This window comes from Perna viridis, chromosome 2, assembly GCF_037379345.1.
Source record: "Perna viridis isolate PV_CMFRI_1.1 ecotype Kerala chromosome 2, ASM3737934v1, whole genome shotgun sequence".
NCBI lineage: Eukaryota > Metazoa > Mollusca > Bivalvia > Mytilida > Mytilidae > Perna > Perna viridis.
The window spans coordinates 924476-944698 of NC_142446.1; the positions used below are offsets into that span (position 1 = coordinate 924476).

Genomic DNA, 20223 nt, shown 5'->3' on the forward strand with positions numbered 1-20223 from the left:
ACACAGTTGGGTGTGCAAGACAGAGAATTCGCAGACACCCAAGGTTAGATTTCAGTTCTTCTTGTTGTTGAAGGAATAAAAGATAATCAATCAAACCAATTATGTTACTATCGATGAATAATTACAATTAAGGTAATTCCATTGTGTATCTTTTGATGTATTATCTGAGTTCCTTAAAGTTTTTATGTGCTAAGGTACCTGTACCCATTTTCTGTATCTCCAATAAGGTTCCTGTCATCTCGCTTACATTGATATAACTGCCCCTTGTGGGACCTAGATTGTTGAAATAAACTATGTAAATAAATGTATTTGTATTGGATAACGGCATTTTCTTTCTGATTGAATGACTTTTTGGTTTAGGTGGAAATTCCAGAATTTACATGTGTGACGGCAGTATGCATATTGTATATTGTATATATATATATTTTAGGGTTGCGAGGGTATCCTTTTGTTAGCTATGCTCACATTAATTATTGGTTGTACAAAGAAACTCCCATCCCTCCAGTCAGGGTTTTGAGTTCACCTTCGCTCTAAACCCAGAATTGGGAGGACGAGAAACTCCTAGTCATAAATAGGCGATACTCTTCAAAACCGGGATCTCTTTACGAAAGAAAACCGTTACTGTACCCCACGGAATGAGTTAGGGTGATATAACGTGTTTGATCCGTCCGTCTGTTCGTCCGTCAGTTGGTCCGTGCATCTATTTTATGAATATAATTTTATCCTCTTAAATCGGCTTGGCCTAATACGTTGTATTAAGTCTCTCATATTCTAATTATAGAATAGCACTTGTGTATTATAACTGTATTGTGTTGTTGTTTTAAATGTATTATATATAATGTCATACAAGTGGTGAGACTATAATAAAATATTGAATCTGTATAATGTATGATTAATCTGGATGATTAGTCTAAGGAATAAACAAATATATGATTGGTACTGTTCTTCGCATTGAAACAATTCTATACGACCGCAAAAGTTGCAGTCGTTTAATGTTATGATGCTGTCGTCGTTGTTGTCGTCGGCGTTGTTATTTGTTTGGTTTCCTTGCGATAACATTAGTTGTATTGAACCAGATATCATGAAAGTTTGATATATTGTTACTTGCTATTGAAAATGGGTTCACTAGGCCCTACTGTTCTCCAAAAAGGTTCAAAATGGGTAAAATGGATGTTTATTTACAATTGGTGTAGAAGGTTTATTTCTCATTCAATTTTGACAATTTTTTAAAATGCGTTTCTTACAAAATATCGTGATAAGAATACTTAACAGATTTAAAATAGCATTTAGCAGTTTCAGTCTTTATGGGCCAAAGTGGGGCAACACCCTAAAAATCTTCTTTTTTTTTTTATTTTTGGTCCAATTTAGAATTTTTAGCTTTTGTGTCCACAATGAACCGTGAGTCATATGTTGAAGATGTATATACATTTGCCCCAAAAGAACAGAGTTCAACTGGCTGTGGTCGTATCATGCTGCGTTCGGCGAAGCTTTTTATTGTTATTTTACGTTGCTTGATTATTATTATCATTATCAAAATTCATCTTTTCCACTTTCCAGAAATTGTTGAATAATCTCTAGTCTCTTCTTTTAATGACCCTTGAGGTTAACCCTGTGTATACATTACGACCTCACCAAGATTTTTGTTTTTTTTTCCAGTTGAAGAATACGTGACTGTGGACTATAAAATATGGAATATTCATGGTGATGTATTGACCAGCCAGATACCTATATCTGTGAAAAATTCATAGTATCAACAGAAATTACTTTTTACCAAGAAAATTAATCTTTTTTTAAGGTATATAGCTATTGTGTACGGAAGTAAATCCTTGATGCTAACCATATCCACATATATGCAGCACCTTGTAAATATAAAAGTTGATATTAAATCAACATTTTGGGGAACTATCTTTTTGAAACAGTAGTATTCATGTGTGTGTAAATATAAATGTGTTGGCCTTTCCTCTGACAAATGTCTATGAAGAATTGATACATTTATTTCTTGGTATAAAGGAAGTTCGTCTCGCATTCCAAACATTTCTCAGGGCTGTGCAATGAAAACAATGTATTATTATAGAATAAAGAATATTAATACAAACAGTCTATAACACTGTCTAACTATTGCCTAGCTCTAATATTAGTACAAAGTACACATGTGTCCATTACACTACTATTCAACAAAGATGGTATACACATTTGTCAATAACACTAGTATTCAGCAGATGGTGTACACATGTGCCCATAACACTGGTATTTAGCAAAGATGTAAACATATGGCAATAACACTAGTATGCTGCAGATGGTATACAGGTATGTTTGTAACACTAGTATTCAGCAGATATATATATATATACACGTCAATAACACTAGTATTCAGCAAAGATGGTATACACATGTGTCAGTAACATTAGTATTCAGCCAAGATGTATACACACGTGTTCATACATTAGCATTTATCGGAAATGGTATATGTATATGTCTGTTGCACTAGTGTTCAGCATATATGGTGTACATATGTGTTTTTTCAATTTTCCGTACAGTTTCTGGTCTTTTAGTCAAGGTGGCTACAGCTAAAACCAAGAATGCTATGAATGCTGCCGCTGCTCCCACTATAGCAACATACAGACACCATGATGTTTCCCAGTCCATTGCCGTTACTTGTATTCCGTATACAACAACTCCAGCCAGACAGCATACAGCTGAAAACAGACAACTTTACATTGATAAAAAAGCACTTGTGTCCTTATTCCATTCATTTAATGTGATTTAATATTCAAAATACCCGTACCATTAAGTTATTGAATATTTGTGTGTGTTGTGTTTTCTTGATCGTCTTAGTGTGTCGTAGAGTTAAGAATACTTTCGTTGATACAGTTGTATTTTTATTTTGCATGAAATCATGATTTTACACACATTTTCCCTAAATCCATATATTTGAAAACAATCTACAAGTTTGCTTAAAATTGTGATTTTAACTTAAATTTATCAAACAAATTTTCAACCTCGCTCTTTTGTATACGTCCCCTACTCTGAAATCTTGGATCTACCCCTGTCTATAAGAGCTGGTTGAATGGGAGTCTAATTCTGTGACATGAAATCTTGCATTCTATTTTAATCTAAAGCATTTCATCGTAATATTGAATGGACTGAGAATGGTTACTATTACTAAGTATAGCTATGTGTTACTTTAAAACAGAGACTTTATATAAAGTCCCTGATTTAAAAGCTGTGTATGTGCAACACGTTAAATAATGAGGGAAAAATAACGTCTTGTCCCCGTGTCTGTAGTAAAATACTTTTTTCAAATTATGGTTTATTTATCTAACAAACCCTGCAAGACGGTATATACCTACCGGGAATTATACATTCACCTGTTTTGTTTGTTTTGTTTAATGCTGGGTAGGATTGTTGTGTCATTGTGTTTCCGACTGCGCTACGTCATCGTCACATGATTGGTTGGATTGTTGTGTCATTGTATTTCAGACTGCGTTACGTCATCGTCACATTATTGGTTGGATTGTTGTGTCATTGTATTTCAGACTGCGTTACGTCATCGTCACATTATTGGTTGGATTGTTGTGTCATTGTATTTCAGACTGCGTTACGTCATCGTCACATGTTTGGTAATATTGTTGTGTCATTGTGTTTCAGACTGCGTTACGTCATCGTCACATGTTTGGTAAAATTGTTGTGTCATTGTGTTTTAGACTGCGTTACGTCATCGTCACATGTAACCAAAGGTTTTACCTGACAATAGACTACATAGTGCCATAGTTCCCAACATACACCTGTAATACAGCCCTAATGCAATGTACATGTACACAGGAAGTGTCACCAACGGAAAAGAAAGGAAAATCAAGGCCAAACATGCCAACCCTCGAACTGCTTTCAACCAATCTAAAATATAGGTCAACATCAATAGAATTTTAACGTATCACACATACTATGCAAGTTCTTAAATTCCGATCTTCCAAGGTACCATCAAGAGGCACAGGAAAGCATTGAGGATTATTGTATGTATTCGTCGTCACCTTTTAGTTTCGATTGTTTTGTTTGTTCTTTTTCATTTGCAAGTACGTTATTTTCAAGATTTTGTATATCATTTTGTTGTTCCTAATATTACGATTGATTACTTCCATAATTAAGCCAAATGAGACGGATTCGAATGTATAATAATGTTTTGGGGCCAGATGCAGCCTGCCTTGTGGTGTGAGGGTTACCTTGTTCATTGAAGGCCAGTGGGTGGCTTTTGGCTGACATTTTCCTGCTGATTGGGTTGTCTCTTTAACATTTACACCATACCTATCCTTGTTATATCAAATGAATGAAAAGAACCGATTTGTGTGTTTGTTGTTTCTAGGGTGCCTAGTTTTGTTTAACGATAAAGTTCGTTCTTCGTTCACAAAACAAATTAAGTGGACATCGGCTGAATCCGCCGTAATTGTTATACAAAGCTAAATTTTCTATTCTATGATCAGATTAACTCTATTTATAAAACAAGTAAAGTTAAAAGCGTGTATGATTTGGAGAAGAAATTGATTGTTATGCTAATATACTTAAGCCCAGAGAGTGTGGCAAACATTTAGGATAAAGATTATTACTGTTTGTCCTAGTCAGAAGTCACATGATTTACATTTACATGTACTTCATATCATCCTTTAATTTTAAAATAATAAATAAATTTTCATAAAAGGGGTGTTCTGCTTTGATAAACAGGAACTACATTATGTATTTATACAATCATTTTATATTCAGTAACCGGTTTGTCAATATAGACATCTTTAAAAATCAACAGTTTGATCACCATAAATAGCTACTTCACATTTTGGGAGAAAAGCTAGGTCAATGTCCTACTGTAATCTACAGAAACACATAATAGTCAACGTTTCCTTGCCAAATATTAAACTCTTCTTGATGACAGTTTTATAATGCGAGTCTTTCTCTAAATATTCGTATGACTGCTACATGTATATTAAAAACATTCTTTATCCTATAGTACACTATTTGAAAAAAAATGTTTTGTAATCTCCAGAGCAGACCATGAAGTTGAGAAAGAGATGGTAACGATACCTCAAAAGATGTTAACTTTTGTACAAGAATTATTTTATATTGGTGTTAATTCTACGAGTTTCCTTACCTTCAGCGAAATACTCAACATGATCAGATTTGAAACATTCCCTATGATCAGATTTATAGCATCTTCCGTCACGCCAAAGACCGACGTACATTGATGTTTTGTCATTGTATCCCCAGCTCGCCGAGGCCAGGGCGAGAATTTGGAAGACAGCAGCTGCTATGAGCGCTATACAGGCGATCAGAGGTAGACTAGCGGCTCCTATCACTCTATCACCCATTTATGCAGATATATTGGGTCCAAAGTGATAGATAAGATACCTGACAGGTGAAAAGTCACGTGATCATACTACATCTTCCATTAAAATGCCATTCACTGTTACTTCATTGAAAAGGCTTTGACATCAAATGTTACATATTTCAAAATGAGGATCAGTTAAGGGACATATCAGTTTCTGCATTGAACCTGTAAAGAAACATGTATGTTCCATATTCACAGGTACTTACAGGACTTGGGTCAAAGAATAGTTGTAGCTACCGGAGTATTTTACGATCTAGCTTGTGTGAGTAGAAAGCCTGAAATTCCATATTAAAAATTGAGAAACCCTGTTCTACGGTAGGTCCCTGGAAACATTGAGGTTTTTGGGATAAAACTTATTGTCATATTGTAATATTGCTATCCTTGATGTTGTTTAATACTGCTTGACTGATTTATTTCTAGCGTGTTAGGCTGCAACATGTCCCTTGGTATCTCCTACAATCGTACATCTTTAAAACAATGTATACTGTTTATACACAAGTTCTACAAATATTCTATCAAATTACAAGTGGCTGTTATAATGAACTCTTCTGTATTTAGTTCATGGGCCACATACACCATAGGTGACTCCCCTCCCCTTTTGCGGAACTTTCGAGACAAACTTTTTATCATCTATAAAATGAGATTTGATCTGTTTGTCATTTTGCAAATAATGTAAAGTATGAAAACTTTCATTCAAAATATTCAAGTGCCGTGAATTTAGGAAATTTTCAAACTTTTCACTTAAACAATAGATTTAAACTTACCAATTACTAAAATTACTGTTTCTTTGCCATAAATAATTCTCCAGCGTTTCTACTTTACGATGAGTTCAAACATAATAGTGAAAAATCTACCCATACTCCAAAACAAAACAGTGAATTTATTGAGAAAATTACATTTTGTAACTCGTAAAATTGAATGAAAACTAGTTTATGTATAATTGTCTTTATCACTCAAACACCATAATTAATGCAATGATCAGACCTGGGATTATTAAAAATGTTATTAGCTGTAATTAATTTCAACTTTTGAAATAATTCAATGTAATGTGTAATTCAGCGTTTTTTTTTTTATTACATGTAACTGAAAGTAATGCATTATTTCAATATTTTTGCATGTAATTAGTGATTACATTTCATTTACATGCAATTGCATTGTGTCGGGTCCTTAAAAGATGTGTATCATGTTAGTGGTGCAAAGTCATCAGTTTTAAATGCTTAAAATCTTTTAAGTACCATTCTGTGTAAGAATCAGGCAGTGGGGTGCACATTATGTTTCTCATATAGGTCTTTTTGCCCAAACGTATTGAGTACATCTAGAAAAAAACTGAAAAGCTATTTAAACTTTTCCCGAAGCATCTGTGACTTAGATATTTTTTTCTACTTAAAAAGAGAAAATATGCGGGAAATTTTTCCCGCCATTTTTTCAATAGTGCATTTCAAATAAATTTGAACAAACAATATCTTAAAAATGCAAACTTTAACAAACACTTAAAGGATTACTATTGACCAAACTTTATGGAAAACGTGATGACTTTTCATTCAGAATTGTCAACTTTCCTTTCATCTGTGGCAACATCCCTTTGGCACCTGCGTATGGAGTGTTCATATCATAACTCATACGTTATGCCAGAGCTTGCCGAAACTACGCAGACTTTTTGTATCGCGCTAGAACTCTAACAAATAGGCTTCTGGAACAGGGTTATGTTGCTACAAGATTGAAGTCATCACTACAGAAGTTTTATGGTCGTCATCATGAACTCGTGGATCGTTATGGTGTATCCATCTGCACCATGAAAACTGATGTATTCAACGGGTCATAGTTTTCCTTCCCTCGTTTGTCTACCCCGGACTTGACTTTTTATGAGCAACTCGGCGGGTGTTTCTAGAAAAGCAGAGGACGCTTACCCTACCGGTGCACCTGGTCCATTCTCTCAGTTTTTAGTGGAGTCCGAGTTGCTCATTTGCTTTTGTTACTTTGTATGTATGACTTTAGTTACTTTATGTTCTTTGTTGTGTTTGTCTGTTTTCCATGTCTGGTCTTTGTCCCTGGATTACATTCTTTTGATTACCGCTATAACCTTGGTTCCCTTGATTACTCTTTGACAGTAATTTCTGGAGGTTATGAGAAATAAATACTTGGATGATGCAATAAAATCTCTTCTTTTTTCTTCATGTGCCACATCTTATACTCATTTTGCCTGATTCTTAGACGGAGAAGAACTTAAGTACTAGTCCATATAAAATTCGGACACTGCATGCCAATGGTAAAGTGATTCATGGTGTAGAAAAACCCACCGAACGAACGATCCTTTTTCAGTCTACAAATACTACATTTTTACATAACGATAACGATTTCTGTTTACGGATCTGCACTTTTGAGAAAATCATACATCTATCTCCCACTAAAATCAACCAAATCGAACGAAATCAAGAACGATAACTTGCAAAATCCCAATTTCATGTACAATCTATACTTTTTTTATCTCAAAAGTGCGACAACCAAATGAAAAACAAAGACTGGTTATGCGATCTGTAACTGTTTTGGAGTAAGAAATAAAGTTAATTTTGGTGGGTTTTTGACATGTATGAATCACCTCCTGTCTGATTTTTATAAAGACTGCTACTTAATACTTTCAGACAAGTTCAAGTCAACAGGAATTCTAATGTTCTGAATAATTTTTATCTACCAAAAGACAAATCTGGAAATTTCAAGGCAATATGTCTTCATTGTTCTTGTATTACAAGTGGAAATCTGAAATTTCAGTTACATCCAATTTTGTCACCAATATGAGAGTAAGTGAAATATTGAACCACACAATTGTTATTGAGTTATTTTCTTAATTATGGAAATATATATACAATTGCCTAATATCATTAAAAACTAATTGACGTTTTATTGGCTATTTCTTTTAATTTCCTGTAAACAAATATTCAAACATTTTGAATGAAAAATGGACATCATTAAAAATCAAACAGAGACTCCCAACCGCTTTCAAAATTAGCAATGAGTTACTTGTGTACACCAATGTCTTCTGTTTTGTTGAAAGACTATTTTCCATTGCAGTGAACGTTATTAGGCCAGAGAGATGTTCTCTTTTTGACAAGACAGTTCATGACCTTATGATGATTAGATGTAACTATTACATTTGAAATTAATCTTGAAATTAGTCTGACCATAAATTGTAACTATCCGATTTCTGGATAAATGTTGTAATCAATTACTTTTGCATATAATTGACCCCAAGTCTGGTACAGAGAAACAATTCAAACAGAAAGACCTGTCACGGACTTCACTCATAGGTCAGTCAAGGAGGGTCACATGACATTCATTGTGCTCAATATGGTTACTCTACTCGGACAGACTTTCTCAGTTATAATAGTAGTAGAGTAAATAGCATTGTAAATAGCAAAAACTTACGTTTTCTTGCATTAAATGTGTGTGGTATAAAATCTAAAATATTATATCCAGAATTTAAAACTTTATTGGAAAATCATGATATCGTATGTTATACAGAAACAAAACTAGATGGCCTCGATGAAATTGATTGTGAAAATTTCACATTTTAGTACAAGAACAGAAAAAAATTACGAATCACAGATCAGGTGGTATAGCAGTTGGATGTAGAAATTTTCTTAAAAAATTCATTCTTCCGATTAATACAGAATGTCAATATGTATATTGCTTCAAAATTGATTTTAAAAAATTCTAGATTTTCAACAAGATGCAATGCATAGTGTTGTTTATATTCCACCTGAAAATACCAGATATGCTATAGATTATGCCATATCTGAAATAGAGATTGAGTTTCATGATTTACTAAATGAGTCTTCTTATATATGCTTATGCGATGATTTTAATAGTAGAACTGGGAAACTAAATAATTTCTATGAAATAAATGATTTTGGTGACAGATTTGTACATGAGTTAGTCGATTTGAATGAATTTTCAGATATTCATTGGATGATTTAGGTATCTCAAAACGTCGTCATTGATCATATTGTAAATGTTTATGGTAGAAAGTTGATTAATCATTGTACAACAATAATATGTTCATTTTAAATGGTCGAATGTATGCAGATTGTATCGGTAGACCGACCAGTAAAAATTCGAGTGTAATTGACTACGGTATATGTTCAGGAACTTCTTTTTCACAAAAAGAGTAACTTTGAAGTTTTGAACTTTAGCAAACTTTTCTCGGATGTTCATTCACCACTGATTATCGAAATCGATTGTAAAAATGAGATAGTTACAAATGCATGTACAAATGTAGATGCCACAACTGAGAGCCCCGTAGCACTCATTGGAAAGTGGAAAGTGACAAAACAAAAGACTTCAATGATAATATTGATAGAAATCAAGTTGATGGGATATTGTCATGTATTTTATTGAAAGGTGAAAATATTGATATCGTAGAACAAATGTAAATAATCTTGTTTATAATATCACTAATGTTATACTTGAATCTGCTAAGAAAATATTTGGCGTATATACTATTTGATTGGTTTGATAAAAACTGCAAAAAGAGCGGACAAGAATATAGGAAATCTTTACTATTGTATAAACGTTATGGATCAAATGTATTTAAAGAAAGATTGAAATATAGTGAAAAATGTTATAAGGTATCTATAGATACTAGTATTCGTAATTTTAATCAAACATTGAAACAACACATGAAAACTACGAGAAACAAGAATCCATGTGAATTTTGGAAAATTTTAAACAAAAACAAAAAGAGCTAAAGTCAGATATAGACATTGGAACTTTATTTGATTTTTTAAAGAAATTGATAAAAATAACTCTAATGCTTCAAATTTAGTTACAGAATATGAAAATGATATTGAAGAATCGAATATGTTCTTGTATCATAGTTTTACAAGAGATGAAATTTTTAAAGCTATTAAAGGTGTTCAAAATAACAAGGCACCAGGTGATGATCATTTAATTAATGAATATATATATGTTCATCTGTTGATATTATGATTGATGTGTACTTACAGTTGTTTAATTTGATTTTTAATACAGGCTTGTTGCCTGAAGCATGACTTTTTGGAAATGTTATTCGTGTATTTAAAAATAAAGGGAATAAGTCTGATCCGAAAAATTATCGACCAATAACATTATTGTCTAGCCTAAAGAAAATATTTACCTCAGTCTTGAATAACAGATTGTTTGCATTAACTTTTAATTTACATGAAAATCAAGCAGACTTTAGACACAGTTATAGCACAAATAATCATATATTTTCTCTTTATGCTTTGTTTGAACTATTGAAATTGAAGAAAAAGAAACTATGTCGTGCTTTCATTGACTTCCAGGGAGCATTTTACTCGATACACAGACATTTACTTTTAGTTAACCTTTTGAATAATAATTTTTCCGAGTTATTCAAAATATGTATAGAAATATTAAATCACGTGTAGCTCACAATAATGAAGAAATCAGATTTTTTTCCATGTGAGATTGGTGTTTCGCCAAGGCGAAAATCTATCCCTAGTTTTATTTTCATTTTATCTAAATGACTTAAAAAATTATCTAGAAAGAGCTAATCTAAATGGCCTAGGATCAGTTAGCTCGGATTTAGAAAATGAACTTACAGTTTACCTGAAGATATTTTTATTGTTATATGCTGATGACACTGTTTTACTAGCAGACAGCAGTACTGAATTGCATATTTTGTTTAATAAAATTGTTATTTACTGTTCAAATTGGCAATTGAAAATAAATACAGAGAAGTCAAAAGTTCTAATATTTTCTTGTGGAAGAATTCCACAAAACTTGAAATTTTGTATTGAAAAAAATGAATTAGAAATAGTTAAAAATTATAAATATCTTGGTATATTTTTGCCAGAAGTGGTTCCTTTCTGAGAACACGAAAATATTTATATGACCAGGGTACAAAAGCTATGTACGCAGTTTTGAAAAATAATCTATCTATTGAATTTCAATGAGACCCTTTTAATAAAGCGGTGTTGCCTATTTTACTATACGGATCTGAAATTTTGGGATTCGAAAACATGGACATTTTAGAACGTATTCAACTTAAATTTTGTAAATTGTTGTTGCATTTAAAACAATCGACACCTGATTTTATTATTTATGCAGAAAATATCCAATTGCTTTAAGCGCAAAAGTACGTATGATTAATTTTTGGGGTCGACTTATGAATGACAAAGATAGTAAAATATCACACTTGTTATACAGATTATTGTTAATAAATTATAATAACTATGGTTTAGAAAATAAATAGTTGATGTATATAAAAGATATACTTGATAACTGTGGCATATCAAACATGTGGGTTTATTAATATGCTGATAAATGGGTATCAAAAATATTGTTTCAAACTTCAAGAAGTTCAGCACGTCCAGAACAAGTTTGGCCGAGAAAGTTTGGTCCTAGGAGGTCACCGTTTCAGAGTTAAGAAAAGACGCAATGACAGAGTTTACTGGTGATCTAGTATTCCAGCCTGTCCAGCAACAGTTAATACACATGAGGGTCACCCTGTCAAATTTGGTCCACCACACAACCACCCAGTCATCCAACCTAAGATAGGGGTGATTGAAAGTGATGCATACAATGAAACAATGAGCCAACGCAGAGGTCACTCCAATACCAACCATCTACGAGGAAGAACTCACCAAACTCCGTACTCCAGAATGGAACGACGACACCAGGCAAATTATTGAGCAGCTACCAACATACTACTCCTGCAAGACAGCACTCTACCACCAGAAATTACTCAACATACCAGGCCTACCCAAGACAACTACCGACATCAATCTACAAGATAAATGGTACCTTACTATTGCCAGAGACCAGTTCCTTCTACCTTCTGATGACCTCTACCCACCCATGCTAATCTTCTCTACTATCTAGAACTTAACTCACCTAGCTGCCAACACAATTTTCTGCGACGGCACATTCTATACGTATGTCCATCACTGCTCCATCAGCTGTACACAGTCATGCAATGGTAGAAGGTTCCATGTACATACTTGTATTTGCTTTACTACCAGAAAAAGACGAGATCTACACACGTTTCTTTAGCTAGACCCGACACATCTCTCAACAACACCAACTACAACTCCAACCAGACACCGTATTCATCGACTACAAAAAAGCAACAACGCAGCACTCACCGTCTTCCCTGAGGTTATCGTTAAAGGCTGCTTCTTCCATTTTACACAGTGTATTTGGCGAAAGACACAGAAATGCTGACTTCAGAATACTACAAAGAAAATAAAGACATCACCCAGCCTGTACGACGAGCAGCAGTCCTACCACTCGTACCACAACACCTAGTTGAATACGTATGGCTCAACGCACTTGAAGACATCGGAGAAGCTGACAAAGTACCCGACACAACATCATTCACCAACTATGTGACAGAGTTTTGGGTTGAAGGACGCCCTTCCTTATGGAACCACTACCAGACCGAGGGACCCCGCACCACCAACCACATGGAAGGCTGGCACAACAACATCAAGAAGAAAGTTCAATATGCCCACCCAAACATCTACCAGATCATAGAGGTACTACAGAAGACCCAGACAGTTACAGAATGCACCATCATCCAGTGCGCAGCAGGAAGAGCTCGCCCACCAAAGAGACGCAGATACAGAGTGATAGACACCAGACTTCAGCCACTCAAAGACAGGTACCACCAAGGACTCATCAACGTGGTAGACCACGTTGACACAGCATCCCATCTACTTCACTTGGACTTAAAGACTGATTTCTAATTGACATTGTAAATATTGTATTTTTGTAATATGAATCCACGGTGCATATTTAAATATATTTTGTGATGAAATATTCATGATTTGTAAATACATTTTTTTTGTGTTATGTATAATGTTTCATATATTTTGTTTTCAACATTATGTGTCTTAAATTGTGCTTATAAGACAAAATAATTTATATGTGCTATGATCGTCTGATATAATAGTTAATTATTTTTCAATATTAATTGTTCAAATTAATTATAATATACTTCATTGAAGTATTATTAAAGTATATAAAGATATATCATTCATCTTTTTTTACATTTATGTATTAAGAAAGAAACTACAGATTGAAAACAAAATCTTCTTTTTACACAGAAACACACAAATATGACACCTATATATTTGGAATGGACGGTGCAATCTTATGGTCAGTAAACCCTTAATCTTTTTTGTTTATAATTGGTATAATTAAATGTGGGCAAACCAGGATTAAACCCCTTATTATTATTATGTTATATATTTAATAATGTGTTATGCTAAAGACATTTGACCACTGGTGTATGTAAATATGTATTGCTTTTGAATAAAGACATTGATTAATTGTTTTAACCTACATACAATACAAGACATGACAAGATTTTATTTAAAAGCCTCGGGCAAACAGGTGTACAAGAGGGCACAGATTCAGATTTTGATTCAATATTTGATTAAAGTCTCACCACATGTATAGCATTAGATATGTCAATATTATAATAAAACATAGTATATACAATAATTAAAGATTATCATGTATTAAAAGTACATGTGAGAAATTATAAAATATAAATTAGTTGAATAAGACATAATATAAACACACTTGTAAAACGTGACTAAGTTTAAAAGATAAAATGTTATCATGAATACAGAAAACTATTTCTTCTATCTAAAATATTAAAGCAGGTTTTAGCAACTATATCAAAGCATTCAACACTTTGAAACATAAAAACAAATTTATCATCATCAGATGAAATATCAAACTCCCTATTTATACCTTTGACTTCATATAATAATTGTTCTGGCAAATCTATATATAGAGGACAAGCTAATAACACGTGTTTCTCATCCTCAATCTGATCATTACATATAAAACATACTCGTTCATTCACCTCTTTATTTTCATAACGACCTGTTCCCATACATAAAGGGGCTATGCCACACCTAAATTTTGCAAATGCACTTTTGTATCTGTGAGTAATAGATTTTACTTAAATATAATTCTGTTTCAAAAGTAGTTTTAAAAAGTTTATAAGTTCTTAATATTTTACCAACATCACTGGATAAAATTCCTCTTTGCCATTAAATTTTATACTTATGAAACAACATCTCAAGTTGAGGAAATAAATTCTTATAAAATATATTATAAAAATCTGTATATAGATCTAAGTCACATTCTCTGAAGTTTGCCATAGTTGTAAAACACCATTTTTTCTTATTACTGATAGCATTTCTATGGCACCATATGAAAACTCTATGATTGATTCTATCCATGGGGCCCCGTGCAGGTCCGGGTGTTAAAAGAATAGGCCTGCAGCAGCGCTAAGCTTGTCGTATAAGGCGACTAAATAGTGCTCAGAAACCTAGCCGGGGGCTAGGCGCTCTGCCCACAGAGCAACTGGGATGTGTGCCCCAGGTGGTGGAATGGGGTACCCCTGGCGTGTTACATGCTGGGGTTGTCAGGCTATAATACGGAAAACCTGACCGCAAACCATAGTGGTGCACCGTGTTGGGAAAGATGCCACGTTCCTCGCACGTTAAAGAACCCTGCTGTGGTATTCGATAGGAGTAGGAACCTTTGCGCTCCGCCACTGGAGGCTAAATTGACCGACCTTACCCATCCCCCCTTTTTCCAGTGGCAATGAAAGTTTGTCGACCCTATTATCCTTGTGACCCATCCTTTTTTTTCATTTCATGTTCATTTTATCATCCATTTCATGTTCATTGTCTGAATATAGCTGAAATATTGCTGCTCGGACGTTAAACCCCAACAAACAAACAAACTATCCATAGGCATAACATTAACTCTAGTCCAGTGTCTAAAAACACAGCGCCATTGTTTAACACTCGGAAGTCTCCAGCCCATATCCCCATTAATGGCATAATTGGGAGCATATTTACCAAGACCCATAAAATACCTAATAGCTCTGTGCTGGGCAGCATTTATACATGAAAAATCTCTGGTGTCCCAGATCGCTGCACCATAGCTAACTGTTGACCAGACTAAGCTATCATAAAGTTTGGTGAAAGTTTTATTCTGGAAACCTGCGTGTGTTTTACTCTTTACAGTTAGTAAACTAGGAGCTCTAATGGTTGACCTTGCAACAGCTTTTGCCATTTCGTTACAATCAAGGTGTTCTGTCAATAATAAACCAAGATAAATATAGCTATTAAAAACACGTATTTGTTTGTCACCATATGAAAAAATTCTACTTGTTCTATTCACAGAATGAGTTCTAAAATGTACAATTTTAGTTTTATCTAAATTAAGTAGATTTTTATTACACCATGTATTAAGCACATCTGATAACAACTGAAGATCATTTTCTGACTCTGAGTACTGTATCATCTGTATATAAAAGGATGTTAACCATTTCACCATCAATGTCAGTACCTATGTCTAATGCCTTTACATCAGTACAAGACTTTTAATATAAATGTTAAACAGTACAGGAGATAACACACAACCCTGTTTTAAACCTGAATTGACAGTAAACCATTTAGTCATATTACCGTTCGGTTTAATTGCACATTCGTCATGAGAATACATATTTTTTTAACAGTATTAAAAATGTGTAGTAATACCCAGTTGGTTTAAATCACTGAATAATACATTTCTATTAACTGTATCATACGCCTTTTTTAAAATCAACAAACACAGTAAATGTAGACAATTTTCTCGGTTTTCTGGTCTCAATAATAAACGTAATTAAATGATCAATTATACTTCTACTACTATGGAAACCATTTGGCTCATCATGTAAAATATTTCTTGATTCTAACCAAGATACAAGTCTGTTATTCAGAATACTGCAATATAATTTATATGAACAAGGTATTAGAGTAATTCCTCTGTATGACTTAGGATCTCTCGGGTCTGATGTAGTACAGTTTGGTATAGGTGTTATAATTCCTTTACTCCACATAGTGGGAGTTTTACCACATTTAAAACATACATTAAATAATCTTTGTAATATACCAACAAAAACATTATTTTTATACAATTCTACAGGTATCATATCAATCCCTGGTGCTTTACCATTATAATCTTTAATTAACACCTTTCATACCTCATCAAAACTTATCTCAGAGTCTGAATAGTCTGAAAGAGACATTGTCTAATACATGGTTATCTGAAAAGTTATTTGCATCATTACACTTTAAAAGTGTTTCAAATGAATGTTTCAATTTCTCTAGAACAGTTTAAGTACAAATAGAACCATCACCTAATGTTACTTCCATTGGAATGTACTTCTGTCGATCTTTACCAATGCCGATACAATTTTTTTCGCCAAAATTCACGAGGATCTGAATTTTGTACATTTAACAGTTCTTCCTGACTACGATACCAGTGTTGTCTTTAAGCAGTTTGACAGTTTTTATCGAATATTTTTCGTAATTGTTTTTGGTCATTGTTATTACATTGTTCCAGCTCCGTTCTGCTACACACACTTCGTTCCAGAGTTCCGTAAGCCTGTCGGTCGATCACGGTTTCTTTATCCTCCTGTGCTTGTTGCTCCCGCCTTCCACACAGTTAACTTTGCGCTTCTTTAGTTTAAGGAGTTCATTTCATCATGGATAATCGTGTTTATTGTCCAGTTCTAATTGATTTACTTCAGACTGTTCTAATATAAGTTACGAATGAGTTCGTTTATGCATCCGTCATCCAGTCATTCGGTAGAGTTCGAGTGTCAAATTTAATGTCCGTGTTAACCGGTACCTCCCTGTTGCACATATCAAAATGATGGTTAGAGATGTTAACATCAAATGTCGAACAAAAAAGAGGATCAAACTCGTCGACGTTATAGATACTCTCAATCACATGTTGAGCACGAACTTCTTCAAAATTGTCGAAAAGTTTTAATTGTTCATATGGTACAATGCAGTGGTCAACAACAGACCTCCCTCTCGTTGACATATACGTAAAATCGTTATGAAAAGAGCTTCTACCATTCAGAATACATCTGTGAATATTACTCAAAAATTCGCTAAATATTTCATCATAGCTGTTACGAGAAAGTCAACCACTTTACGATCAGATAACTTGTCAATTCCTACAATACAGTCTTCTGTATCAGCTACTCAGCTGTTCAGATCGCCGCTTAAGTAAAACGGACTACCATGTGGAATTGTGTTGATGTTTGACGAAAGCGAGTCAAAAAGTCATGGATATTTACCGAACGAGAGGTGGGTAGACAACGCACACATATATATATATATATGTAAAAAAACAGAGATCTGGTTGGTGTAAGCTGAAATTAATTTTATTTGAGTATAATTACAGAGCAGAATAGATACTCTGTTAACATAAATTTTTGAATGTAAATGCAAATTTACTTTTTGGACAGGTTTAAAAGTTAATTGTTTTTTTGGGTTTTTTTTTTAAAAGGATGAACTGGAACAAAATTTGTGAAGTTAATCAGGATTATGGATTGACATTCAGTTTATGGATATTAGGGCAAACAATTCTAAATAATATGAAAAATGCAAATGTATGATCACAGTTTTATTTTACATCATGTAATCTTTGAAATTTTGTTCGTGCAACAATTTTCACAAGAATCAAAAACGTCCAGTGCTATCAGCACTTTGATTAAGCGTAGGGTAGCATTTTAGATGATGAGTGACCGACTATTATGGAAATCAGACTTTACTTGTGCTTCCTTGAAGTATAACAACCGTTGCAATTTACAGAGTGATCAAACTAACATGTAACGATTTTGTTCAAATAAAACTTCCACTTTAATCAATTTGTCATCATCATATTTTTGATCATGAATATGAAAAAAATGTAACATTAGGTGATACCCCGCTAAGTAATGGTGAAAAAAATGTTTAAAGTGGCCTAACTCAAATACTGCCTTTTGGATTTTGCTGAATACTCATTGATTTGCCCTCAAGTTATCAACTAGAAACCGTCGCGGGACGGACACGTAGGCAAGTATCATATAATACATCGTCACGGGTAGGATCCGTATGTTTGAGGGAGCGATGGTGGACTCAAAACCCTGACTTGGGTTCAATCTACATGTACCATTATTATGTTTTTAACTGAGTCTGATTTTATGGGGTCAGGGTAAATATTTATGGTTTTCTATTGATCATATAAATAGGCGTTTTTATTACATTTATCTATCAATTGATTTCGTTTGAAATGCCTGTAGAGTGCTAATCTGGTGGTGTAATATCTATTTTGGACTTGATTATGGATTGGATTTTGTTGCTACCCTACTGATTACATTAGTTGTGGTGTTGGAACATCATCCTACTGATTATATTGGTCATGACCCTGCTGATTACATTAGTTGTGGTTTGTCGTGACCCTGCTGATTACATTAGTTGTGGTTGGTCGTGACCCTGCTGATTACATTAGTTGCGGTGTTGAAACATCATCCTACTGATTACATTGGTCATGACCCTGCTGATTACATTAGTTGTGGTTGGTCGTGACCCTGCTGATTACATTAATTGTGGTGTTGGGATACCATCCTACTGATTACATTGGTCATGACCCTGCTGATTACATTAGTTGTGATTGGTCGTGACCCTTCTGATTACATTAATTGTGGTGTTGGAACACCATCCTACTGTTTGCATTGGTCGTATCTTAGGGACTTGAGGTCATGAGTTAGATCCATTTAATAGATCTAACTCATGATCTCAAGTCCCTGTGGGTGATAAGTCTAACGTGTTAAGCCTTTTTAAAATTGATAAGTAACAGATCATCGTCGGAAACACACGGTTGAATACGTTGTTAATAAACCGTAGGTTTCCGACAATGGATGTAGATCAAATCAATAAATTTGCGAGAAAATAAATTATCTATAACCTAGTCTTATTCGTAGGTGTAAAATCAACATGGTATCCAATATCTTATGTAGTTCCTAAAGAGATATATATATACTGACAAACCTGAAACAAAGTATTCGATGCGCCATATCCTGTAACAGTTTGTATATGGATATACGCAGCGTCCATATTTCCATAGTCCTACATAATGTAAACCATCAAAACTCCAGTATGGTGCTGCTACAGACAGAATCTGAAAAAATGCTGCTATCAACAGAAAAATAGCACTGGTCCATAACAGACATTTTAAACACCTCATACTGGACATGTCTGTTGGTAAAGTTAGTCCGACAATGACCACATTCAGTTGCTACGACACTACCTTTTAAGTATTGTAGCCCCTCATTTATAATAGTTAGTCAATGTTGTAATGCTGCATTCTTTTGAGTGTGCAATATATCCATGGTGAGATTATGTATAACCGAATAGTTCCAGTAGTCACTAATTGTATCATTATTTCTGTCTATATATGTTGTCTAGCTGGCCGAGTGGTCTAGGGCGCTGGATTTAGTGCAGGGGGTGTTGCCATAGATGTCACAGCGGTACGAGATCGAGTCCCGCGGAGGGAACGACCAAAAATTTGCATCGCGAATTTGAGAGTTCTAACATCGTTGGGAACTTTTCAGACCCTTCTATAATTAATTCTTTTCTAGTTTTTAATTACGGCGTCCCCGTTCTCGCTCTCATTCAGCTTCCTTATCATTTACATATGTGTGCCTTTGATAAAGGTACAATCACTCACAGCGTGATTCAGCTTCAGAATCAATATTTTGATCATGAACTTTGTTAGTTTTTTTTTGTTTTTTTTGCTGAAGAAGGATATCGGTTATCCGAAATATTAAATGTAAATTTTACCATCATTTGGCCCCCGTGCAGGTCCGGGTGTAACAAGAATAGGCCTGCAGCAGCGCTAAGCTTGTCGTAAAAGGCGACTAAATAGTGCTCAGAACCCTAGCCGGGGCTAGAGCGCTCTGCCCACAGAGCAACTGGGATGTGTGCCCCAGGTGGTGTGTTACATGC

The 20223-nt window shown here is 34.2% G+C and overlaps 2 protein-coding genes across 4 annotated transcripts in view; one reads left to right on the forward strand and one right to left on the reverse strand.

The window, feature by feature from the left end:
* The window catches only part of LOC148623236 (AP-5 complex subunit mu-1-like), a 54809-nt gene extending 52704 nt beyond the window's left edge, over nucleotides 1-2105 (forward strand). For both annotated transcript variants that reach the window (XM_088564956.1, XM_088564958.1), the window contains one exon: nucleotides 1657-2105. In XM_088564956.1, the coding sequence (XP_088421082.1) occupies nucleotides 1657-1748 (92 nt within the window). In that variant the 3' untranslated portion in view covers nucleotides 1749-2105. The remainder of the gene's footprint in view (nucleotides 1-1656) is intronic.
* On the reverse strand, nucleotides 1977-19534 carry LOC148623237 (uncharacterized). Of its 2 annotated transcripts, none has more exons than XM_088564960.1 (3): nucleotides 19267-19534; nucleotides 3745-3894; nucleotides 1977-2696 (listed from the first exon to the last, which is right to left on the reverse strand). In XM_088564960.1, the coding sequence occupies exons 1-3, from the start codon at nucleotides 19469-19471 to the stop codon at nucleotides 2485-2487; spliced, it is 567 nt and encodes a 188-aa protein (XP_088421086.1). In that variant the 5' UTR covers nucleotides 19472-19534; the 3' UTR covers nucleotides 1977-2484. The 2 variants fall into 2 exon arrangements, with proteins under 2 accessions (XP_088421086.1, XP_088421085.1); XM_088564959.1 differs by lacking the exon at nucleotides 19267-19534 and adding an exon at nucleotides 5135-5459.
* Between the last annotated feature and the right edge of the window lie 689 nt (nucleotides 19535-20223).